Source organism: Halichoerus grypus, chromosome 7, assembly GCF_964656455.1.
Source record: "Halichoerus grypus chromosome 7, mHalGry1.hap1.1, whole genome shotgun sequence".
NCBI classification, from domain to species: domain Eukaryota; kingdom Metazoa; phylum Chordata; class Mammalia; order Carnivora; family Phocidae; genus Halichoerus; species Halichoerus grypus.
The window spans coordinates 80,085,565-80,112,526 of NC_135718.1; the positions used below are offsets into that span (position 1 = coordinate 80,085,565).

General features: G+C 39.3%; 1 protein-coding gene across 2 annotated transcripts in view; it reads left to right on the forward strand.

The window, feature by feature from the left end:
• Positions 1-25,996, forward strand: part of PRKG1 (protein kinase cGMP-dependent 1) — a 1,234,019-nt gene extending 1,208,023 nt beyond the window's left edge. For both annotated transcript variants that reach the window (XM_036123403.2, XM_036123402.2), the window contains exons 13-18: positions 7,854-7,995; positions 9,404-9,567; positions 18,057-18,179; positions 18,263-18,325; positions 19,585-19,651; positions 21,500-25,996. In XM_036123403.2, coding sequence (XP_035979296.1) covers positions 7,854-7,995; positions 9,404-9,567; positions 18,057-18,179; positions 18,263-18,325; positions 19,585-19,651; positions 21,500-21,598 — 658 coding nt within the window. In that variant the 3' untranslated portion in view covers positions 21,599-25,996. The remainder of the gene's footprint in view (positions 1-7,853; positions 7,996-9,403; positions 9,568-18,056; positions 18,180-18,262; positions 18,326-19,584; positions 19,652-21,499) is intronic.
• Positions 25,997-26,962: the final 966 nt, after the last annotated feature.

Here is a 26,962-nt window from a genome sequence, read left to right on the forward strand (position 1 = left end):
GAGCACAGATCATATGCCAGGCATTGTGCTAGAAGCTGGTGATACAATGATTGATAAAAAAAAAATGTGATCCCCTTCTCATAATTTATGGACTGCTGCATAAAGTTACCATTCTGATTTGTGAGTTAGTTAATGTCTATGTGGTTCTATTTTTGACCTGACCTTTCAATCCCCTAATTTATTTGAAATTGAAATATCTTCCCTGATTTGTTCTAATTAGAATAGAAGATTTACAGGTGGAAGTAAACATTGAAAGCAATAATAAGCCACAGAGGGAGAGGAAATATTTTAAGCTTTTATTAACTAACTTCTTTAAGAGGCAACAACACAAATCAATCTCAAGTCCACTTACGGGGCATCAAACATGCATAGGAATCCAATTTCAATCTAGTTTTTGAAAGAAAATATTATTTCCTATTTCTCCCCTATTTAACTCAATTTGCATTTTGTTGGCTCATCAATGCCAGCCAAGGCTTCCGAGGGAGATGTATTTTGATCAGCCAGGGCACCTAAGGTTGCTATTTAAAAGCGGTTTACCTTTGGAGGAGTGGATGGAGGCAAAATATCGGTGGATGGTCCTTTCCACCCGGCATGCTTTTTGGTCAGGTCCGTTTCCTTCCCTTTTATCATCCCTGGGTTTGGGATACACGGTTGGGGAGTCCCCGCCGTGCGCTTACTACTACGTGAAGAGGCATGATCTGGAGCTAGAAAGGCTGCCTGTTCCTTCCTAAAGATTCAGTAGGGCTGAAGCCTTGGTGTTAAAAGCAATAGAACTATTATATATGCATATAGCACCTTACTGCTTTTATTCTCTTTTTTTTTTTCCCGCACTACTCAAAAAATAAATTGGTTCTGGGGTTGAGGGTGGGGGGTGCATAGTTGTGGAGCTCCAGGCTCCAGTTAATATTGCCACTGACTAGCTTTCTCACTCTTTGAGGCTGGAAGTCCTAAAAGTTAATTGTTAGAAAGAAACAACAACAACAAAAAATGCCAAGAGAAAAAGGAAAATAATTATGCTCTTTGTCACAGTGTATATGAAAATATCTGGGGTCAAAACAAATCCCATTCAATTCATTCAGTTTTCTTTTTGCATCCGAGGAAAGCAGCAGTAGGGAGAAGCTATTCTGAAAGGATAAAGGAAATGTATTTGGGTTGATTTTAAGAAAGGCTTGTGTGACCATTCTTGACCGACATGGTAATGCCTCAGGGATTTAGCAAAGGAAGTCTGGATAGCAACAGACCTCCTCCTCCTGTCACCTAGTAAGTGAGATGACCACCTCCTGCCCCTCTTTTTTTCCTCATCCACATAGAAAAGGAACACAGAGTGGGGTTTTTTTGTTGTCAAAAACTAAGAATTAAAATACTATAAAGTAGAATGATACCATATATACAAACAGGACTGGAGGACTATTATCTTTGAGATATAAGTAACACCCCTGAAATGTTAATTGGTGCAATTATTTCTTTGGTCTATTCTTTTTAGTAGCTATCATGTTTTGTCTTCTCACTTGTGACTTTGTGTTTTCCACATATTCTGTACCATTATTTGGAATAGGTGTGTACGCATTAATTTTATTCACCTTTCCTCCATAATACTTAAAGAACTGGCAATCCCTACAACTTCCTTAAAAATGTTAAGTGGTTAATATAAATGCTAATATATCCTAATATAAGCACATATTAAAATTGGTATTTATAGTAGTCTAAAACTCAACATTTCAACTGTTAAATTTTTTTAATATATATTAATATTTCCTGAATAATTATTTCAGAAACCATAATTTTCAAATCACGCACATCTTACTTCTAGTCATGTATCCTCCTGGATGTGTTTTGTAAGTGGGCCAGTAAGTTAAATCTCCATTCTCTTTGATTCTAACTATACTGTGGAGGGTAATTATTTAAATTCCATCTAGGATGACAAAATGGATAGTGCAGATCAAAAGTATTTCAAGGGGTCAGGAGGGTACCAGAATCAGAGGATCCTGAACTCACCTCATTCCAGGGACACACCAAGATGACAGCTACATTTATACAAAGAACTCTGAAAACAACCTGAAGACTGTCATAGCAAGCCTTCCACAGTTCGTCGTAGAGAAGAGCCCACATTGGAAAGGGTAAGAGGCACAGACACACGGTTGGGAACCAGCTCTCCCATGAGATTAATCACAGCCAGGAGGGGCACCGCCAGCATGGAGAAGCAGGAGGACCAGGCACCCCCAGCACGGGGATAACAGGGACCCAGACCATTTCCAATAACGCTTAACTCAGCAAGGGCTTAAAATCAGCTGGGCTTGGGTTCAGGTACTTGAGACATCAGTGGCCTTAACTCCAGAAGAGCCTGAGGGCAACAGAAAATGGAGTCCCCCACCCTTAAAGAACCAGCATAATAAGCTGCCAGCAGGGCACAGAAAGGGCAATTTGAAAAGTGCCTGGAGTCACGTGAAGGACATTTATTTCCAGAGCATGCACCGGAGTGGCAGGAATCTTCAGGAGCCTTCTCCAGGAAAAAAAGGGCTGGCAGGCATTTCTCTTCCCTTTTCCAGCCTCGATGGGCAGACACTTGGGGAAGCCAGGGCTCTAGCACTGCGTGCCCCACTCCCACGTTCCCTGTGGACCCGTCTCCTTCAACCTGCTTCCCTCAGCAGCCATCCCTCCAAAGGGACTCCTGCTCGTGCCAGGGAGGAGGGCAAGCTAACCACGCCTTTCAGTTACCAGCACGGGGCGGGGGGGGGGAACCTGCCCTTTGGTGCACCCACAGCTGTGGCAGAAAGACCAGTGTGGACAGCTCACCTAGTGACCTTGCCACTTCTTTTTCCCTGCCCACCTGCAAGAAATTAAGACAACAATCCCATTTATAATTGCACCAAGAAGAATAAAATACCTAGGAATAAACTTAACCAAGGAGGTAAAAGACCTGTACTCTGAAAACTATAAAACATTGATGAAAGAAATTGATGATGAGGCAAACAAATGGAAGAATATTAAGATGTCCATACTACCAAAGGACTCTACAGATTCATTGCAATGTCCATCAGAATACCAATTGCATTTTTCTCAGAACTGGCGTAATCCCAAAAAAGAAGAACCAAGCTGGAGGTCTCATAATCCTGGATCTCCAGCTATACTACAAAGCTTTAGTAATCAATATGGCACTGGCACAAAAATAGACACACAGATCAATAGAACAGAATAGGGGGCCCAGAAATAAACTGACGCTATTATATGGTTAATCTACAACAAAGGCAAGAATATACAATGGGGAAAAGGCAATCTCTTCAAAGAGTGCTGGGAAAACTGGACAGCTACATGCAAAAGAATGAAACTGGACCATTTTCTTACACTGTACCCAAAAATAAACTGAAAATGGATTGAAGACCTAAATGTGAGACCTGACACCATAAAACTTCTAAAACATAGGTAGTAATCTCTTTGATATCACCCTTAGCAACATTCTTCTAGACCCATCTCCTCAGACAAGGGAAGCAAAAGCAAAAATAAACTATTGGGACTACACTCAAATAAAAAGCTTCTGCACAGCAAAGGTAACCATCAGCAAATGAGAAGGCAACCTAGTGAATAAGAGAAGATATTTGCAAATGCTATATTCAAAAAAAAATCCAAATAAAAAATGAGCAGAGGACCTGAATATTCATTTTTCCAAAGAAGACAAAAAGCCACTCAACATCACTCCTCATCAGGGAAATGCACATCAAAACCACAATGAGATACCACCTCCCCCGTCAGAATGGCAGGAATCAAAAAGACAGAAACCCTCATGCACTGTTGGTGGGAATGCAAGCTGGTGCAGCCACTCTGGAAGGAGTATGGGAGTTTCTCAAAAAATTAGAAACAGAAATACCCTATGATCCAGTAATTCTATGCTGGGGTATTTACCCAAAGAAAACAAAAACACTAATGTGAAAGGATCCATGCATCCCTGTGTTTACTGCAGCAGCCAAATACAGAAGCTGCCCAAGTGTCCAACAACAAATGAACGGATAAGGAAGATGGGGTGTGTACGTACAATGGAACATACTCAGCCATAAAAAAGAATGAGAGCTTGCTATTTGCAACCACACAGATGGACCCAGAGAGCATTATACTAAGTGAAATAAGTCAGAGAAAGACAAATACCGTACGATTTCACTCATCCGTGGAATCTTGAAAACAAAACAGACTCTTTAAAGAACAGATTAGTTTGTCTCCTCCAGAGGAGAGGTTGGTGGGGGGGGGGGATGGGTGAAATAGATAAAGGGGATGAAGAAGTACAAACTTCCAGTTATAAGATAAATCAGTCAGAGAGGAAAAGTACAGCCAGTAATACCGTAATAACAGTTGGTGACAGACGGGGACTCCACTTACCGTGGTGAGCACTGAGTGATGTACAGTCCGCTGAATCGTTATGTTGTACATCTGAAACCAACACTGTATTTTAATTACACTTTGACAACAACAAAAAGCAAAGTATTTCAAGGAAATGAGTCTACTTTCATACTAATTTAGCCTCCCTAGCTTTACAGTTGGCAGAGAACGTTCATGGGCTGCAACACCCTTCAGGTGTGCACCCACTGATGACTGGGGTTAGTAGACAAAAGAGGGAACATGCTTTGTCTTTGTTGCTTTCCGTCATTCCAGGACTCCGTTTATGACAAGTTGATTAAACACTGATGAAATCGAACGCTGGATCTACCCATAAGTATACATACTTCTCTCATTCTCTCAAAATGTTACCTACTGCCCTCTACCTAACAGGAAACTACCAGCCCCTTCTCAAAGAAGGTGTGAGGCCCCATTCCGTACTTGTTTTAATTGAAATGACACAACTGTCAGGGCATAATTGATTATTTTCAAGAGCTATTTAGGGGAGTGATTTATTTCTTTAAGCAACTTTCTGTTGATAAAACAAGCTTTCATTTTTGTTTTAGATCACATATATGTTGTCATTTTCAATTCTAATAGTAATTTTTCATTTCGAGTCCCCCTGATGCCATGCTTTCTGACTGCTTTCCAGAAGTGTATTTTACAACGCACAAATTACCCACATCAAAGGTTCAGGGATGAAGCTGTGAAGCTGATAAATATTTTGTATGCATATATTATGTCGATTTGTCACAGAGCAAGATTTGAGATAGCTTTTTCATTTAATTTTAAAAATCATTACAAATATGCTTCTATAGGGAAGAGACTCAAAATATTTTTAAAGGAATGGAAACCAGCTTTCTAGAACCTTCCAAATTCCAAAATGGCTCAGAATCAGAGAAACCTTGAAGACCCAGAGGTGAATGGTGGTCAGTTCACTTGATGATGAAAGTTGGCAGGCAATCTATGCATTTGTGAGAAGTGTAGAGAAAATGAAAAGAACAGAGATTAGCAGAAGACCCTTCAGAGCTTACCCATGGCAGCAAATACCCCAAAGACAGTGTTAATTAGGTATTGCAGACCCCTCATTCCCATCCCCAGAAGACTGCAGACCCGTCCATGTCATTCAGTTTTTCTAGATTAAGACACAGCAGCTAAAGAAGACTTTTTTGGTGCTCAAGTAGATTGGCTCATGTTTATCAGGTACCCGGCTGTGTGCCAGGCACTAATTCTAAATATACGTATCAATTATTTGTATCCTTAAGACAATCCAGTGTGATAGTTTCTATTACTAGCCCCATTTTGCACAAGAGAATCATAGAGTCTGAGGGAGGTACAGGGAGTTGTTCAACATTAAACAAGCGAAACCCAAATGTGAGCCCAGGATTCTTGCTTCAGTGTCCATATTCCTAACTTAGAGCCTCCTCTAATGAATCTGAGTTTGTATTAGGATTTTTTTTTCATCTTCCTGCTAATGACCAACTTAGAATATAAATGAGATTTATCTTCAGCAGAGATTCCATGAGAAGTTGATCTCTCCTAAGTGTTCACTTTCCTGACAATACTCACAATGTATTTGTCCATTTGGTTCCATTACCAAATGAATATTAAGGAAAACAGAGATGTTGCCCAAAGTCACAACTGCAGAAATAATCTCCAAGAGTAATCAAGAATTTGTAGGCTTTCAAAAAGGCCCACCTAAATCACAGCTAGACAGGACTGATACAAGGAAGTCACTAAGTCTCTCATTAAAACATGTAATGTGAAATAAGACAGAGCTATATTCCACGTACTGTCTGGTTTTGTTTTGCTTCTGCCGTGACTTTGCAAAGCTTTCCAGTGACAAAGGACTGGAGTCGCATAGGGCACTCGGTACAGTTCAAGTTGTGCTCATTATCTGCATGGGGATACTTACTATTCACTACTGGTGATCTCCAATTCAAAGACATCCGCTGCTCTTCATGGGCAAGCATACTTGTTTCAGAGCAAAGAAGAAAAGACCTTCAAGGCACTACTCCAACCGCCTTCTCAATACACAGAATTGCACAGTGTTCCCTCTGCAAAGAGAGTTCCAGGTCAGCAGACAATTGCAGCATACCATGTATCATTCCTACTCTAAGAAACTTTTTTCTTGTCCTTATAAATTCACAATTGTTTCATGCAGACATTGTTGAAGAGAAACTAGAATCTTCATAATTATAGTGATGATTCTAGTATCTGTAAGCATAGATATCCTCATGCCTTGAATTGTATTTCAAAAGGAAGATGTTTGGGAAGAGCTAATTATTTCAGTGACAACTCAGGGGACATTAGTAGTTGAGGAACTTTCTAGAAGAAACTAGGTCTTTGTAAAAATGACCTGAAAGGTGTTGCTTTTGCCTTGGATTCACTGCTCCATTTTGTAATGCCAGTCATGTTCGACTTCCCGGTGTGTTAACGTCTACTCCTCAATACTGAAAAAAGAAGCAAAAGTCACCAAAATGCTAACTGGCATCAGGGACTGTAGTGGAAGCGAGTTTGGGGCCACACTCCCTTTAACGGCCAGTGTGCTCGTCTCACCTCCCAGCCTCCTTTGGAACAGCTGTTCACAGGAATGTTCCAGAAACATCAGGAAATCATTACATTACATTTACTACTTGGGAAAAGCGAAATACAGTTTGTTTTTTTCCCATGAAATTCTTTAAACAGGAACTAAGGAGCTAACCTTAGATGCTGGTGTTTTTGTTTTTTGGTTTTTTTCCCCCTTTATTGTTATTTCATTAGATAAATAAAGACAGGGAGAGACAGAGACTTTGTGCTTTCTTGCTAAACCTCAGAATCAAGTTTCCTAATCTATATTCCCTTCCAAGTACCTTTTTCCTTCGAGTTACCTCTTTACCCCATCTTTTCTTAATAAGAAGGCAATAGGGTGAGACGTAGATATTATGTCTCTTGCTGGCAAAAGTTTCAAAAACAGAGTATTTAGCTTGTGAGATATGATTACATCATAGCATCACACCTCATTTCCTAAGTGGTTCTTTGAAAACATTACCTTTTTTATTCATCCTCTCATGAACTGTATCTGAATTATTTAGGGAGATTCAGAAACAAGCTCTCTAAAAATAAATATGACCGAATCTATAAACTTCTGCTTAACGAAACAAACCCGTGAAATAGGACTCGTCTCCCCCTGGCCAGAAGCTGTGCCTTGGTAGAGGGCAGGGGGCTGCTGCGAGGAAGCCACCAAGTTCGCAGAAGAACTGTGTGGTTGAGCTCTTTGGCAGGCTTGCAGGTTACATTTAACTATCCCTTCCTAAGGGCAAAGAATTCCTTGACTTGATCCTCACGTGCCCTTGAAAACCCAAGGCCGTGCCAATCCTGTGACATTTGCCCGGAGGACGTGGGTCTCTGGGGTGAAACTCTGGCAAAGGAACATCAGGAAATGAGAAAACATAACTAAAATCATATCCGAGAAACTAATGTCTTATGTGCTTTCGTTTTCCGGATCTCAGAGGTTCATTTGAAGATTCTACGACCAGATTTTACACAGCATGCGTGGTGGAAGCATTCGCCTATCTGCATTCCAAAGGAATCATTTATAGGGACCTCAAGCCAGAAAATCTCATCCTGGATCACAGAGGCTACACCAAGCTGGTCAGTGCACTCTACACAGGGTGTCCACCCTGCGGTTTTAAAATACTCACTTGGCAAGCTGTGTTCATTAACATCTCCGTTTCCCCTTGTAAATGCTGTTAACTTTTCTTAAAAGCAGATTTTAGAGTTACTATTTTCAGCCAACCATTCTTTTCAAATGATGCAAAAGTTTTATAAGAAATTAAATTGGCTAAATCTAAATCAATACTCCCTTGGCAGACTGTGTTAAAATGGCTATGTTCTAGACCTAGAAGACCTTTGTAGACCTTTTCTGAATCTGCTTTCTGCCATTCACAGGGAAGGGATATTTACATTGTAGAAAACCATGAATCATTTTAATATTTTAGATTCAGGTATAATCTTTAAGATTTTACTTATTTGAGAGAGAAAGCAAGAGAGAGAACACGAGTTGGGGAGAGAGGCAGAGGGAGAAGCAGACTCCCCACTGAGCAAGGAGCTAGCAGCGGGACTCAACCCCAGGCCCCTGGGATCACGACCTGAGCCTAACACAGCCTCTTAACTGACTGAGCTATCCAGGAACCCTGTTTTATGTATAATCTTAAGGGGCGGGGCGGGGGAGGGGGGAATGGGCTTGGTAGGTGAGATTATCCAGGTCATTTTAATTATAATAGTAGTGATCATAATAATAATAAAATGAGTCAAGCACTCTAAAGACTTAACTGTAGGAGGGAAGTTCTCTTATTATAAAATGTACAATTTTTATGGCCTTTGCATGTGCCAGGGCCTATTTTTTTTAAACTTCTGGATTTCTATTCAGCATACGGTGTTCAAAGAAATCAAATCAAGACAGTTAATGATTTAGATTCTCAACCAAATTGTTTTAGAAAAAATACATTTTCAACATTTGATGTTCCTCCATCAAAAGGTTTCTAGAAAAACAAAGAGCACATTTGCATTTTATCCCTGTTTGTGTTTACCAAGGGCGGGGATGAACTTTGTGACTGAGCTCCTTCAGCAGCGAAGTGGCTTCTCAATACTAAATGGATTGTCAACCTCCTCAAGCCAGCAGAAATCATGCATATTCTGGAAAATTTGTCAAGGAGGTCCAACTGGTCTTGTAAACATTTTCAGTAAAGGAGTTCTGGCCCAACCTCCCTTGGTATGAAAGGAAGAAAAGATGGAAAATATTTCTGGAAAGAAAGATTTGCCTTTATTTGTAATGATGTCAGTTTCCTCCTGTACTCAGGTTTCAACTTTTCCTATTGAACCTGAGTTTGATCAGGGAGGCTGGTATGGTTTGAAGTAGAGACAACTCCTTCTAGACCATAGGACTACAGTAATGGGCATCTGTTTTTATTGTATTATAAGTGCACCACAGCTCAGTAACTTAACTGCTTTTAAGCCTAATGTAAGGGTCATTGAAATAACTTGTTTTTGTCTTTGTAAGGTCGATTTTGGCTTTGCAAAGAAAATAGGATTTGGAAAGAAAACATGGACTTTTTGTGGGACTCCAGAGTATGTAGCTCCAGAGATCATCCTGAACAAAGGCCATGACATTTCCGCCGACTACTGGTCACTAGGAATCCTCATGTATGAACTTCTGACTGGCAGGTATGGACATTGACATAGAACCACTGATAAAAATAGACCAGCAGACAGCTGCAGACTCGTGCCTTTACCCTTCTGCTCAGGCCGTCTTAAAGCACATCTCACCATGTCTTGTTCCAACACTGCCATTAGTTATGCTAGCCACCAGGAGTTCATAAATCAAACTCGAAAACGGGTCCAATGAGGGCAAAAGAAACTCAACATCCACTTTGGGCCTCATCATTGCTAAATCTTTATACATATATGAGAATGTGGAATAATCCTGTGTCTTTCTGTGAGGTCTTCGAGCCTCGTCACTTAGCCAGCAATGAAGCAAGGGAGAGAATAGTGTTATAAAAATACCTAGGGTCAACTATTTATGGAAATAAGAGGACATATTAACAATTGTTATATCTAAATGAAATGTGAATGCTTTGCAGGTCTTCTGTGTAATATATTATAGTCATCCACAACTAAATACTTCCAGGTCTAAGATAGACTGTAAGCTCCTCAAGGAAAAGAAAAACAAATACACCATCCTGCCATGCCCGGGTGACAAGGAGTAGCAGGATCATTATAAACCACAGAGTTCCGAAGAGGGCTCAGTTTGTCTGGGGAGGCTTTTGAATAAGGCAAGACTGTAGCTGGGCCCTAAAGGAAGAAGGGGTCTTAGACGTACAGAGCAAGGACAGAGCATTCCAGGCAGAGATGTGGCTTCATGAGAAGGGCTTCATGTAAAAAAAAAAAAAAAAACATTAGTAATAATGGGAATCTGAGGACTGACTGAAGGGCTTCTGCACAGCAAAAGATAGAAAGGGACCCCATACAGAAAGTCAGGGGAGATGGAGGTGAGAGGGTTGGGGACACAGGGGAGCCCCACCCCCAATGCGTGAACTGCAGTGGGGAGGCATAGTACAGGGGCACTGCGAACAGATGCATCTGCCCTGGGCACAGAAAAAAAAACTGTGGCTTAAAAGGGCAACTTCAAATAAAGGAAACAGCCCTAGAACCCTGCCAAATGGCGGGAGAGCTGCTGGAACTCTCTACAGGTCTGAGGGGCTGGTGAGCACCCCTACTTATGTTCCCTCCCCACCCTGATAGTGCAGAGGGGAGCAGAGCCCGGGCACCCTAGCTGGCTTGCCACCTCAGTGAGCCCAGGCCCCAGCATGGCACACACCAGGGTATGATGGCTCCAGCCATCTCACCAAAGTAAAACAGGTGCAGAGCACCCCAGAGCACTCCAGGCATGCTCTACTTTGATTCTAGATGACTTGCCAGAATAACCCCTGTCCCCTACCCACCTTGGCTCTAGCTGTCCTGCCAAGATGCCCCCTTCTTGGGGAGCCCCAGGACCACCCCAACTCATGCCCACTTCAGCTGTCCTGCCAGGCGTCTTCTCTGTGGAGATCCCTGGGACTGCCCCCACCCATGCCCACTTTGCTCTGGCCATCCTAGCAGGATGGCCCCACACCAAAAGGTCCATGCCCCCAAGTGCAGGGTAGCTACAGCTCTGTACAGGCAGCCACAGTCACCAGGCCACGTAGTCTACACAGGGCTGACCGTACACAAGATCGTTCCTTCAAGTGGAGGAGAAGTAGCTGTTCTGCTTATAGAAACAAAGCAAGTCAAACAAAATGAGGAGAGAGAGGAATACGCTCCAAATGAAAGAACAACACAAAACTTAAAAAAAAAAAAAAAGAATGAGTCAGAGTAGAAGAATGGATCAGAGATCTAGAAGAGAGAGTAATGGAAAGTACCCCAAGTGAACGGGAAAAAAAAAAAAAAAACTCTTGGAAAATATCAAACAATCTTCCCATTATCTAGGTCCCAGAAGGAGGAGAGAGAGGGAAAAAAAGCAGACAACATATTTGCAGAAATAATAACTCAAAATTTCCCTAACCCAGAAAAGGAAGTAGACATCCAGATTTAGGAAACCCAAAAAGTTCCAAACAAGATAAACCCATGACTCATAATATTTAAAATGTCAAAGATTAAAGAGAAAGAGAAAATTTCAAAAGCCAGAGAAAAGCTCCTAGTTATGTACGAGGGAAACCCCATAAGACTATATAAGCTGATTTTTAAGCAGAAACTTTGCAATCACAAAGGAGTAGCATGATACATTCAAAGTGCCAAAAGGAAAAAACCTACAACCAAGAATACACTACCCATCAAGTTTATCATTCAGATTTGCAAGAGAGTTTCCCAGACCATCAAAATAAAGGAGTTCATCACTATTAAACTGGCCTTACTAGAAAAAGAAAAAAAAAATGTTAAAGGGAACTCTTTAAGTTGAAAAGACCATAATTAGAAGAAAATTATGAAAGGAAAAAAAATCATTAGTAAAAGCAAACATACAGTAAAGGTAATAGAGCAGTGACTTATAAGGCTAGTATGAAGATTGAGAGACAAAAGTAGTAAAATCAACTATATCGAAACAATGTAAAATATGACAACATATACACAAAGGGGCAGGAAGGGGGTAAAAATCAAGTTCTTTTAGAATGTGTTTGAACTTAAGTCACCATCAACTTAATATAGCCTATAAGTAGTAATATTATATATGAACCTCATGGTAACCACAAACCTAAAAACTATAAAAGATACACAAAAAAATAAAGACAAAAAGGCCAAACATAACACTACAGAAACTCATCAATCACAAGAAAAGAGAAAAAGAAACTGAGAACTACAGAAACAACCAGAAAACAATTAACAAAATGGTAATAAGTACACACCTATCAAAGGTAACTTTAACTGTAAATGGTCTAAATGCTCCAATCAAAGACACAGAATGGAGTGGATAAAAAAGAAAAAAGACCTATCTGCATGCTGCTTACAAGAGGCAAACTTCAGACTGAAAGTGAAAAAATGGAAAAAGACATTCCATGCAAAAGGAAGTGCAAAGCAAATAAATGAATGCTGCAGTAAGAATACTTATATCAGATAAAATAGACTAAAAAAGGCTGTAACGAAGACAAACAAGCATTGCATAGTGATAAAGGGATCAATTCAATAAGAGGATCTAACAGTTGTAAATACTGATCCACCCAACATGAGAGCATCTAAATATATCAAGTATGAACAGACATAAAGGGAGAAATGGACAGTCATACAATAATAGTAGGGGCATTAACACTCCACTTACATCAATGGACAGATCATCCAGGCAGAAATATCAATATGAAACCGTGTCTTTGAAAGACACGTTAGATTAGATGGATATACAGACCATTCCATCCCAAAGCAGCAGAATACATTCTTTTCCCATGCACATGAAATATTCCCCAGGATAGAGCACAATTTAGGCCACAAAACAAGGCTCAATACATTTAAGATTGGAATCCTATCAAGCATGTTTTTCAACCACAATGGTATGAAACTAAAAATCAATTACAAGAATAAAACTAGAAAAAAAAAAATCATGGAGACAAAAGAAAATGCAACAATCCAAAATCTTTGGGAAGCAGCAAAATCAGTTCTAAGAAGGAAATTTTTAGTGGCACAGGCCTACTTCAAGAAACAAGAAAAATCTCAATCTAACCTTACACCTAACAAAACTAGAATAAGAACAACAAAGCCCAAAGTTAGAAGGAAGGAAATAATAAAAATCAGAGAGGAAATAAATGAGAGACCAAAAAAATAATAATACAAAAGATCAATGAAAGTAAGAATTGTTTTTTTGAAAAAATAAACCTCTAGCAAGACTCATGAAGAAAAAAAGAGGATCCAATATCCAAATAATTAAAATCAGAAATGAAAGGGAAGTAACAACTAACACCAACAAAATACAAAGGTTGTAGATTGTCCACTTTGTTGGCATATAAAGAGATGGATACATTTCTAGAAATATGCAATCAGGAAGAAATAGAAATAGACAAACAAAATCAGGAAGAAATAGAAAATCTGAACTTAAAACGAGTAACAACATTAAAGCAGTAATCCAAAAACCCCAACAAACAAAAAGGTAGGACCAGAAGACTTCACAGGTGAATTCTACCCAACATTTAAAGAAAAGTTAAGGGATGCCTGGGTGGCTCAGTTGTTAAGCATCTGCCTTCGGCTCAGGTCATGATCCCAGGGTCCTGAGATCAAGTCCCACGTCGGGCTCCCTGCTCAGCAGGAAGCCTGCTTCTCCCTCTCCCACTCCCCCTGCTTGTGTTCCCTCTCTTGCTGTCTCTCTCTCTGTCAAATAAATAAATAAAATCTTTAAAAAAATAAATAAATACATAAGGAAGAGTTAAGAGCTAGTCTCCCCAAACTATTACAAAAGAATAGAAGAAGGAAAGCTTCCAAGTGCATTCTATGAGACCAGCACTGCATGGATACCAAAACCAAAGATACTACAAAAAAAAGAGAGAACTACAGGCCAATATCCCTGAAGAACATGGATGCAAAAATTCTCAACAAAATATTAGCAAACCACATTCAACAATCCATTAAAAGGATCATTCACTACAATTAGGTGGGATTTATTCCAGTGTTGTAAGAGTGGTTCAGTATTTTCAATCAATCAACATTATAAATCACATGAACAAGAGAAAGGGCAAAACCCATATGATCATCTCAATAGATGCATAAAAAGCTTTTGACAGAATTCAATATCTGTTTACAATAATACTGTCAGCAAAGTGGGTTTAGATAGAACATGCTTTAACCTAATAAAGGCCCTATAGGAAAACCGAAAATCAAGATTTTCCTCTAAGATCCAGAAACAATACAAGGATGTCCACTATGACCACTCTTATTCAACATAGTAATGGAAGTCATACCTGAAGCAATCAGACAAGGAAAAGAAATAAAAGGTATCCAAACTGGTAAGGAAGAAGTTAAACTGTCACTACTTGCAGATGACCTAATACTATACATAGAAAACTATAAAGACTCGATCAAAAAACTGTTAGAATAAATGAATTCAGTAAAGTTGCAGGATACAAAATTAATATACAGAAATCTCTTGTATTTCTATACACTAACAACAAAGTAGCAGAAAGAGAAATTAAGAAAGCTGATTCTATTTACAATTGCACCAAAAAGATAAAATGTAACCAAGGAGGTGAAAGACCTGTTCTCTAAAAACCATAAAATATTGATGAAAGAAATTGGAATAAATGGAAAGATATTCTATGTTCATGGATTGTAAGAATTAATATTGTTAAAATGTCCATGCTACCCAAAGCACTCTATGGATTCAGTGCAATTCCTCTCAAAATGCCAATAGCATTTTTCACAGAACTAGAACAAATAATACTAAACTCTGTATGGAACCACAAAAGACCTTGAATAGCCAAAGCAATCTTAAGAAAGAAGAAAAGAGCTGGGGGCATCACAATCCCAGATTTCAAGATATACTACAAAACTACAGTAATCAAAACAGTATGGTACAGGCACAAAAATAGACACCGAGATCTTTGGAACAGAATAGAGAGACCAGAAATAATCATTTTCTTATGTGGTCAATTTATCTCCAACAAAGGAGGCAAGAATATACAATAGGGAAAAAACAATCTCTTCAACCAGTAGTTGGGAAAACTGGACAGCTGTATAGAAAAGAATGAAACTAGACCACTTCCTTACACCATACACAAAAATAATCCCAAGATGGATAAAAGACCTAAATGCTAGACCTGAAACCATAAAACTCCTAGAAGAAAAAACATAGGCAATAATCTTTTTTTTAAAGATTTATTTGGGAGACAGAGAATGAGCAGGGGCAGAGAGAGAAGGAGAAACAGGCTCCCTGCTAAGCAGGGAGCTCGATTTAGGGCTCCATCCCACGACCCCCAGTCATGACCTGAGCCAAAGGCAGATGCTCAACCGAGCCTCCCAGGCACCCCAATAATCTTTTTCACATCGATGTTAGCAACATTTTTCTAGATATGTCTTTTAATGTAAGGGAAACAAAGGCAAAAATAAACTATACCAAAATTAAAAGGGTTTGCACAGCAAAGGAAACAAAACACCAAGGTAACCTAGTGAATGGGAGAAGATTTTTGCAAATAATATATCCAATAAGGGGTTAATATTCCAAAATATACAAAGAACTCATACAACTCAACACTACAGAAACAATTCAATTTAAAAAAGAGCAGAGGACCTAAATAGTAACTTTTCCAAAAAAGGACATCCAGGTGGCCAACAGACACATGGAAAAGATGCTCAATATCACTCATTATCAGGGAAATGCAAACCAAAACCACAATGAGATATCACCTCATACTTGTTAGAATGGTAAATAGCAAATGCTGGTGAGGGTGGAGGGAAAAAGGAACCCTCGTGCCCTGTTGGTGGGAATGCAGCCACTGTGGGAAACAGTATGGAGGGTCCTCAAAAAATTAGAGTTACCAAGCAATTCAGTTCCATACTGGGCATTTCCCAAAGAAAAGGAAAACACTAATTCAAAAAAATATAGGCACCCCTATGTTTAGTGCAGCATTATTTTCATTAGCCAAGGAAGGAAGGTAACCTAAGTGTCCATCCATAGATAAATGGATAAAGAAGATGAGATAGATATACATACAGAGGACTACTGCTCAGCCATAAAAAAAGAATGAGATCTTGCCATTTGCAACAATATGGCTGGACCTAATGAGTATCATACTATGTGAAATAGGGCAGATGGAGAAAGACAAATACCATATGATTTCACTTATATGTGGAATCTAAAAAAGAAAGAAACTAAAAGAGCACAAACAGACCCATAGATACAGAGAACAAACTGATGGTTGCTGGGGGGGATGGGGGTGGGGGAATGGGCAAAAGGGGTCAAGGGGAGTGGGAAGTACAGGCTTCCAGCTATGGAATGAGGAAGTCACAGGGGATGAAAGGCACAGCACAGGGAATGGTGCTATGTGGGGACAGACGGTAGTGACGCTTTCGGCGAGCATAGCAGAACATACAGACTGGCAGAATTGCTATATCGTACACCTGAAACTAACATCGTGTGTCAGCTATACTTCATTAGATAATTAATAATAATGGGAGATCAATAAGAGTCATCTCCTGAGGATCACAACTGCTACACTTGAATGTTTGCACTCCATCCAGAGGCGGTCATTAAGTATTTTCTGAAAAGGGGTAACCTATGTGGTAGTATTTAGGAATAACAAGCCAGGAGTAATGTGTAAGGCAAACCAGAAGAGGGACAGGCTAGCTGGTTGGAAGATCATTCCAGTAAATCACATCTAGGAAGCTGAGAACTTAGAACAGGTAAGATGCTGTGGAAAGGATTGCTTCAGAGAAAGCAGTAGCTGCCCTGAAAATGACAGGAAGACCTAGGACTTTTAGCCTTGGGTCCTTTGTGAGGCTTCAGTGAACATACAAAGCCCTGAGAAGAACGGGTGGAGCAGAGAGGATGCACCCCACAGATGCTGTAGCCGCTCTCCTATTAACATCGCCAGGAATAGTGGTGCTGGGGTTCTTGTTTGGAGCCTGCTCATTAAAAGGAAATAATTTGAACTGCTATTAATGAAAGTGGTGGGCAAAAATAATAATCAATAGAGACATGAACCCGTTATTAGGAGAATAGTTTCCAAAGAAATTATTTGTCCAGGTGTATCACTTTGATGGAAGGAGGGGTCTTTATCATCTCTGTGTTCCCTGAGCCTGGCCAAAGCTACCCTCTGAGGATGGATCTGGCTCGTGGGGGCCTCCTAATAAGGATGCCTTGTGTCGGGTTATCTACTGAGGACTGATGACCGGGGAGGGGAGGGGAGGAGGAGCACTATTCTGCAGAAGGACTCGTTCAGCAGGTGTTCACTGATCACACGCTCTGGGCCGGGCATTCTCCCGGACTCTGGAAACACCCGCAGAGAACAACACTGAGTCCGGGAGGAAGGCAGATACAAAGCATAGCAAGTGGCAGAAAGGGTATGTGAGAGAGCATGGCAGGCCACTCTAAAGTTTAAATTCAAGGGGCGCCTGGCTGGCTCAGTCGCTGGAGCATGCGACTCATGACCTCAGGGTTGTGAGTTCAAGCCCCACGTTGGGTGCAGAGATTACATTAAAAAAATAAAATCTTAAAAAAAATATATTGCAACAATCTAGTCTAATAACTTGAATTTAAACTTTATGTTGGTTGATAGAGCTCATGGGATCAGTTCCGTGACCACAAATGGCGTGCTGATCCGAGTGAGCCAGGGTGGTGTTGGCAGGAGATGGTGTCCTATCACAGACGTCCTTGTAATGTTCTAGTGATTTTGCGCTTCAGCTCAGGTGTAATCAAGGGCAGGGAAAGGGCTAGAAAGTGGAAGAAGCATCTTGAATGGCCAAGGACAGCAAGAGGGGTTCAGCACCTGCACTAAAAAGACAGACAAACTTGACCCATGTATGGTTTTGCTAAGTGGTTTCCTTGAAAAGGTTTCCATGCTGTTTTGCTATTGATCCAGCATCATTCCGTTACCACTACTCATATATGCCCCTAGATAAGAATTGATATAATTTGTGGAGTAGTAACAATTTAAGATTTCTTATTTAGAAAACCAAAGTGATTCTCTTTTCACGTCTCCTTCTCGCAGCCCACCTTTCTCAGGCCCAGATCCTATGAAAACCTATAACATCATACTGAGGGGGATTGACATGATAGAATTTCCAAAGAAGATTGCCAAAAATGCTGCTAATTTAATTAAAAAACTATGCAGGTAAGCATTTCAGCCCCATGGCTGTTGAAAGGATCATAATGCCAAAGTTATTCGATTCCTTAAAGTTCTTATTTTCATTCCAGGGATAACCCATCAGAAAGATTGGGGAATTTGAAAAATGGCGTGAAAGACATTCAGAAGCACAAGTAAGTGTTCTTTCCTTGTCCCTATCGGTGGAGGGTCCAGAAAGCAGGACAGGTACCTCCCCAGGCTGGGTGATGGGTAGTTAGCCTACGGGAACATCCAAGGGGACGTGAGACCAGTTAGTCTTCTGATCTAAGGCCCTTCTGCTTGTGTCTGGGAAACATCACACAAATACACACGACCCCTGAGCCATACTAAGCGACTGATTCACTGAATTCAGTTTCTCCCAACTCCCACTACTGGGCATTTTTCCTCTCTGGCACAAAGAGGAAATGTGTACTTTTAATTCTGGGATTCTATTCTCTACCAGGGTATCAAAAATGAAAGTCCTCCACCATATCATGCCTCATTTCCCAGACTAAAACTGGAATATATTTTTCCCACCACTCCCTAATTAGATGATAAAACAAAGAGAAAAAAAGTACAGAGTACAGTGGTTTTCTTTAAACCACAGCAACATCTTAAATATTAAACTTTATCTAGTTAATTGGATATTTAAATGCTAAACTAAGACCAAATAGGTTTTTATTAGTCTATTTTGGTAACACTCACAAGAAATTCACATCCCTACCAGAAGAACTTATTTATCAAAATATCTATAAATATCTCAAACACCTGCTAAGAATTTGGTGTAAGCATTTGCTACTTTAAAGACAAAACAGAACCAAAAACCTTAGTGTTATCTGGTCCTCATTTTCACAGGAAAAACTACACAAAATACCTTCATTTTATTAGGAATTGCTATGACCCTAGTATTGCATATTTAATGTTTTTTTTTCTTCTATGAACACACACAAAAAAAGTGCCAAGTCAGAGTTACACCTAATACAGTGCTGTGGAAAGGTTAATTAACTGAGGCTGCCCACAGAATCAGTGCAAAGCTGAAAGGATAATTTTCTGTCCTGACTTTTGATGCCCTGGTTCTATAGCCTTAAAATAAAATGTCCTGTAAGGCTCAGGGCCAAGCATATCATGACATTTATTAAGTTATAATGATAGTGTAGGAACAAGGTCATACAGACATTCTGCCTGAAATTGCTAGAAAAGGAGTTATTTTCTAGTTGGTGTTAAATATTTCAACAATTAACTTCTTTTATGGAATGCATATTTTAAAAAACCTGGCCCTAAAAATTTGCAGTGGAATACATTCTTGTCACATTGAAAATGTTTGCCTAGCTGCTTTCTATCACGTATGTTGCAATGAGGTTTTAGCTGAAGTAAAATGCCTTTAACTAGCTACCTTTTTTTTTTCCTTTCCTAGATGGTTTGAGGGCTTTAATTGGGAAGGCTTAAGAAAAGGCACCTTGACACCTCCTATAATACCAAGTGTAAGTAGACCATCCCGCTTGTATTTCTGTGACACACGTACGGTGCTGAGGTCAGTTGTTAAAGTTTTATCCTATGATCAGCTTAAGTAAACCACAGGAGAAGTACCACCTTAGAATAATGGCATCTAAAACCCAAGCTCAAACACAGGTCAATTAGGGGATGGTTGTTTTATGTGTATTTTACCATTACCTTTTTAAACTATTCATTCTAATTTCGTTTATTTCTGAATAAGAATGGACTTTTAGTATAGTAAGTGTTAAATATCCACTGATGTAGACAAAAGAGCATAATGAGTGTCCAGCAACCAGTTTCTTTTTCAGAATCTATAAACTTCACACATCAATGCCCAAGAATGCATGAACAACTTTAATGAATTAGGCCTCTTGATGAATTATGACCAGTTTAGTGTATACAAGGGTATACTTGGGTGAGTTAGGGCAGTGGGCTGTTATTTTGTCTTTATGATCCCAGTTTATGCCCCACCTTGCTCTGTCCCCAGGAGCCTAACCTGTAAGAGCCACTCAGAGCATTCCTGTGCCCTCTGGTTTCTGGCTGGGTTTGGTCAACAGTCCAACAGCCACCAATTCCTGGCCAATAGTGTTTCTTTTTATGCCTCCGTATCACTTCGAAGTACTCCCAGGCAATACCGTGTTCATTTATCCTTTCATGAGGCTCTAAAAGAAAAGGATTCTCTTTCCTGAACTGTCTTTTCTGAACACGTCAGGCGTTTTGTTAAATAGCAGCCCACTGACGGTGATCAAATGTTTGGCATCTTTACGTATTTTTATTTAATACCGCATCTGTCCGATGAAACGTGCTGCATCTTTACAAAGAAATAGGGGGCTGCTTCACTGTCCTGAGCCATTCAGATATATACTTCGTTTTTCTGGGACTAACTCAAGACTGCTCTTTATACAGAACCATTTTCCCTACTTCTAAGATTTATTTCTGTGACGACGTTTGTGTTTATTCACAGACAAAACACAAATCCCATTACCATACCTCCCATTACAGATGCTAATGGAATTCCTGAGGTTTTGTTTTTAGAATAAATTAGAGTAAGAAACTTGGAGGGGTAAATAGTAAGCCTAAATGATACTTACCTAAATCTATCAGCAGTTTCCTTTTATGTAATAATAATACTGAATGGGATATATTTATGGATATACCCATATATATTTCATTCAATATTAGTATATCAGTGGTTGTAAATATTCTAGAATATGAGGGAAACTACAGCGTGGATTTTCACCGCTTTTACTGATGCTCTCCAGATTGGACTTTACCCAGTAAATTTGCAAGAGTTTTGCTTGAGTTTAGGAATGGCTTTTTATTATACTTGAAATACACAAAAGCCTTAAGATGGCCTACAAGGCTCTTCATGACCTGATTTCTGCCTGTTTTTCCTATTTCTCTTTCCACTACTCTCCTCTCTTATAGAGCAGCCACCTTGGCCTTCTTTGGTTACATCACAGCATGAAGCACTCTCTCTCACCTCAGGACCTTTGCACATGCAAAAATCAAACTCATCGATTCTTAGTTTTGAAATAATATTTTTTCAAAGAGGCTTTCCATCATCACTCTTATGCTCTTTTTGCTTCATAGCAGTAACCAAACTTTTTTGTTTGAATCCTACAATGTACCCTCTGCTAGAGTAGAAACTGCATGAGAATAAGAGCCATGTCTGTTTTTATTCACTGCTGTTCCCCCTATACAAAGCACAAAACCTGGTAGACACTCAAAAAAAAAAAAAAATAGTTGTCGATGAGGGCACTTTGTAAAACTCTCCTTTGGAATTTGACTCGCAAATGAAGAAATCCTTTCCCTGGCCATCCTCTCGTGTGCAGGTTGCATCACCCACAGACACAAGCAATTTCGACAGTTTCCCTGAGGACAATGACGAACCGCCGCCTGACGACAACTCGGGATGGGACATAGACTTCTAATGTATTTCTCTTACCTGCTTCTGCCTTGCTGAAGTCAGCTTTTTCTGAGACACAGCTGCCAGCAAACCTGAGGGACGGAGAGAAGATTAGTGCCCGGGGTCACCATGATGCCTTTGATCGATGCTGCTCCGGTAAATGCAGTGGCATTAGGACAACAGTGCTCTTTACATGTTTTCTGTTTGATCCTAAACATAGCAGTTGACATGGTGGTCCTGAAGCAAAGCCTTTCACACCAGTCAAGAGGTGTCTTCTAGTGTTGCAATGATCTTGCTTTGCTCTATAATTTGAAAGACTGCCAGAAACACTTCAATCTAGTGAAAGCGTCTGCACCTTGCTAGAATTATCAAGAAGATCAAAAAAATTATATATTGGGTACGATAGATGACGGTGGTACACAAACTGGGAGCTTCCTTTCCTTTTCCCGTGAGGGCGTAGGATACGTTCGGATGCATTCGCGCAAGCCGGAAGAGGGCCACGCATCTGTTGGTCACAGAGGTCATGGCAACCCAGTGCTAGAAGTTTCATGATTTAATTTCCCAGCAGTGCTGATGACGAGACTGAATGTTACCTTTCCTTTCCGACAGATTTTAAAAATTGATACGATAAAAGCACAACTGCTATAGATTCTGCTGAGAACTCTCATAGCAGGTATATATGCGTTTTCACAGAGGATTGAAAAAAACAACAACAACATGCATGATATTTGTTTCTTTTCTTGATAAATTGGCATGACAGAGTGGAAAAAAAACAAAAAGCAACTCACAAACCATTTCATATCTTTTAAAATGTTGTGCTTCAAGATGGTCCTAGAAATAAATGACTAGCAGCCAATTGATTTTTATTTATTACTTAACATGCCCTCAGACTGAGGCTTAAAATATTCCCTTTTATAAAAAGAAACCCTTGGGGGGTGGGGGCAGGGCGGGGTGGAGAGGGACTAAGATCCATCCAAAAATAAAAATAAGAAACTATATAGGTGCTATGTATATCTTTCATCTGTAAATGTCCGTGTCTGAGCAGACAACACAAAGTCTACTCATCACCTCTGTAGCCAGAGACTCAAGCATTCTTCACCACATTCACCAACCAAACTCCCACCCGATTTCACTTACACAACATAGCCTAGGGCTGAGGGGGACAGGTGATTAAAACCCATTCAGCTGGCTTCTTGTCTTAGGCCTGAACCAAAAAGAAGAGGAGGAAAGCACAAAACCATTGAGATTCAGCAGATGAGAAAGCTTGCTTCTGTGAGGTCAGGGAACGGGACCAGACCTAGCCCGCTGTTGATGACCTTTTGGAGAATGAGCCACTGTGAGTTCATGCACGTGTGAGAGTAGGGAGGGGGTCGAGAAGAAAACAGGACCCCTATTTCTCAAACATAAATTTTAGCTAACTAGGACAGAAATATCGCAATCCTGTAATGTATTGGAAAATACCCAACTTACTTGCTTTTTTCATGAGGGGTAAAGAAGCAGCTTTAAACTGAGTCCTTTGTTGGCAGGCGAGTTGACTACAGTTAGCTGTCCTAGGTAGCAGACTGTTTTGGAGGCTTTTCCTGGACAAGTAGCATTCTCCCTGAGTAAACAAATGCATAATCTTATTAGCTGTCATCCTGATATGGAACAGTGTGTGAATTTGCTATATTAAATTGAAGGTTGCTTTTTTCCAGTATAAAGTTGTTTGTTTGTTTGTTTTTTTAAATCAATGAAACGTAAACATTTCTGCAAAAAATATATCCACACAGGTCATTACACCATATCCAAGAAGGCACATATTATGATTTCTGTTTGAATTTTTCATACCAAGACTACTTTAGAATATGGTATCAAAACATAATCTAAGAAACATTTGGAGAATAAAAATACTAAGGGCACACTATATATAATCAGAATAAAGTTACATTAAAAGTTTGATCCCAAGATGTTACTGTAATTCTTGGGTTAGAGTTTCCCCTCCCTTAGAAATAATTGCTTAAGATCAATTTATTCCCCAAGATACCCACATTCTTCTACAGATATCAGAATATAAAATTAAACCTATCAACCTAAAATCCAGCTATGAATGCTATTTCAGGATTTTTACATTGCTTTTAACTGGGCTTTTAAAAGTATACAATTTCAACATCATGGTCACTGTTCAGTGATTTTTGTTAAAAGACAAAGCGGTTTAGGCACGCTAAAGGTTTGCTAGAATACTGAGTTCATCTAGTCATTAAGAGATTCTGCTCCTGCAATTTTTCAAACGCCCCAATAGCCCCAGAGCTTAACACTTACTGTGGTTCAAGTCTAAGACAACAATGTATACAAGTTCTCCACAAGTTCTCCGAGGAATGAAGGAGCAGCATCCGGTTCAATGGGACTGTCGGCCATTTGTCCCACTTGTTAGCACATCTTTATTACATTTCACTGGTGGCGTTGCCTTAGGATGTCTAAAGCAATCACTAACAAAGAAAGGTGAACTACATCTTCCAAAAATTGCTAACAGAAAACAGTCCTCTAATCTTCAGCATTGAAATTTAAGGATTTAAATCTTGTCTTAATGAAGACACTAGGGCTAAAATTCATGGTCAGCTTTGTAAAGCGCATCTCACTTTATTTCTGAATTGTTCATGTCCCTCTCTTTTCTTACACTAAAGAACATCTGGATAAGTTAGAATAGTGCCAACTTGTTTGATTTGTTGACTGACTTTCTTGTTAATACTTTGAGTATGGGAAATAAGGGCTTTCTGTGCCTCTTGATGCACAGGAAAACTGAAAACTGCCAAGGAAAGGAACATCACGATATTTGAGATAAACTGAACACATTAGAGAAAATGATTTCTGGAAATTTGCTATAAATGATCTTTATGTTCGTATCTTCTTTGTTATTCACATATGAATCAGATCCATGTGGCATTGAAAACAAATTTCTTTTGATATGTACTTTATAAGTCACTTTTTTTTTTACTTAAAATTATGGGATATGCATGTGAATCACACATGTGTAATATATAAATTCAGCTACTGAATTTTTCTCATTTCATTTCTACGTGATGGAACTGATGGTGAACTGAAATTTTAAAGAAGTCAGCTACCATACTGAAAATAAGGATATTAGAACTGATTTCATACAGTAGAGGTGATCCGTGCATTATCCATAATGACGTTTTCTTTCACAATAGGACCACAAATATTTATGTAAATAGATATTTTTGTGTGATATTTTGTGGTACATATAACTTTTTTTAGTGTTTCACAGCATTATTATTTCATTTTCTTTGTACTGAATAATGTTTTTAGGTCCAAGTAGACTTGAATTAATGTCATAATTGTCAGTATTATTGAAAATTATGTCAACTGTACGGTTTCATCTGTTCCATAGTTTAGAACATGACCTGGCTATCTGGCATTGTTGCAAGTGCCTTAAATTCATGGCATCCTATTAAAAAAACAAATTTGGTGTTATGCTGCATGACAAAGACAAATACACCTCAAAATGTTGTCCTTTCTTAGCTTGCTGCGTTTTACAGTTCTTTCTGCTAACAATTTATAAGCCTTTATTATATAATATTGATGAATTACAGAAATGATAAAGTTGTTCTCTTATTTCTGTTACACGTACCAGAGCTGTGTATCTGTTACTGAGATACAGCGTCATTTCTGTGAAATGTATAAATGTATGTGCGGGTCAAATTAATATATGACATACTATCAGTCTGTATACAGGTATTCCTGTTTTGCTAAGCTGTGCAGATTCAGTTTAAAAAAAATAAACCACTTAGTGCAGTCAAGTTCTAACGTCTCATTTTATAGACTCCATTACCAACGATCCAACTCAAAAGAAAAATTGGAAAGTGACTGCTAACCACACCTCGTTATGAAACCAATGATGAACATGTACCTTGGTGCACTCCTCAACAAAACAGGATGCTTTCTGAGTTCTTGTATATGCAAATCATTTATGAAGCAAGTTTTCAACAGACCTGGCAAGATAAACATTGGAAGTGTGTTGTTAGCCCTCCTCTTTATCTGCCCCTGAATTAATAGAGCTCTGGGACCTTGACCATGACTCAGAGGTTTGGGCTTTCTGAGGAAAGGGACATTTCTTCAAGCATCATCTATCCAATTTATTTCATTGTATGATGTTTTTACAACTGGTCAGTTCTTTTGTATTCTTACAGCTATGGTTGATTGTCCTCTTACAATTTGTTCTACATGAAAGAGTCCTTTGTTAGTCAGAATGCAACAACTGTCATCAAATGGTCATTGACCACTTGCACTCTTTTGATGTAGATTAAAAACTTTTTTCATAAAATTAACCTGCTTTGATTTGCTCTGTATTTTTCCTGCAGCTGTAATTGCCGAGTGCCTGTTGTATACTTTATAGAGTTGAAATAAAAAAAAAATAATTACTTTTGAACTTAGTGAATGTTTAATTCCAGACAAAACTCCAAGAATATAGTTGATGTATCATACTGGAATGGAAATACCCTGGAGCGCTATTGGAGAACATCACTAAAACAATGTAAAACTTACTCATAACCCAAGTGTCCTTCACAACATCATATATCATGATCTGATGTAAAACTAATCTAGCAAATCGGTTTAAAGATTTCAGGAGGGATAATGTTAGGCCATCCAGTGTGAACAGAAAAGCCAGCATAGATAGCCACACAAACCCCAACCTCAGCAGTGCTCTGTGCCTCATGCCACCCACCACCACACACTCCTTGTTTGGGCCGCCCCTAGTCAAACTCTGAGCCAGGCAAACAATCAAAAAGACAATTTTTGTAGAAGGCTGTGTGCTGCGAGGGAATTATTTCATATGGAAAGCAACATTATGAATCTTTGTCTAAGGTTTATCTATCTGATTCCTCTGTTATGTTTTACATTCTTAAAGAATATAAATTTAGAAAACAATACCATTGCAACAAGTTCAATTCTCCTAAACCCTGGTGAACATATTCCTCTACCCCTTTGTTCCTCACTGCCGTGAATGGAACACAAATTAAAATTGGCTGCCACATAAAGATTTCCGTAATCCGACTGTCCTTGTCTTGTTGACATCCCATCACCAGGGATGGTGAGTTGAAAACCCCTTTTAAATAAAAACTAGAAATAATCCAGTTAACTTTACCAGACAGAACTGGTAAAACAACTTTAAAAAATATTATGTGACTAGAGCACATCCAATAATTCCATTTCTCCTGCAAATAGAACTGAACCACAGGTTTCAGTATCCATCCTTTAAGTTCTGTGATTTTCATATCCTTGATCCAAGAATGGTTTTCTTTGATCCTGGAAAGTTATTTTTGTATAATAATTATAGTTTTTGGAGAGGCACATAGACCAATACTCATGATCATTAGCGTGGGGGATGGTGAGA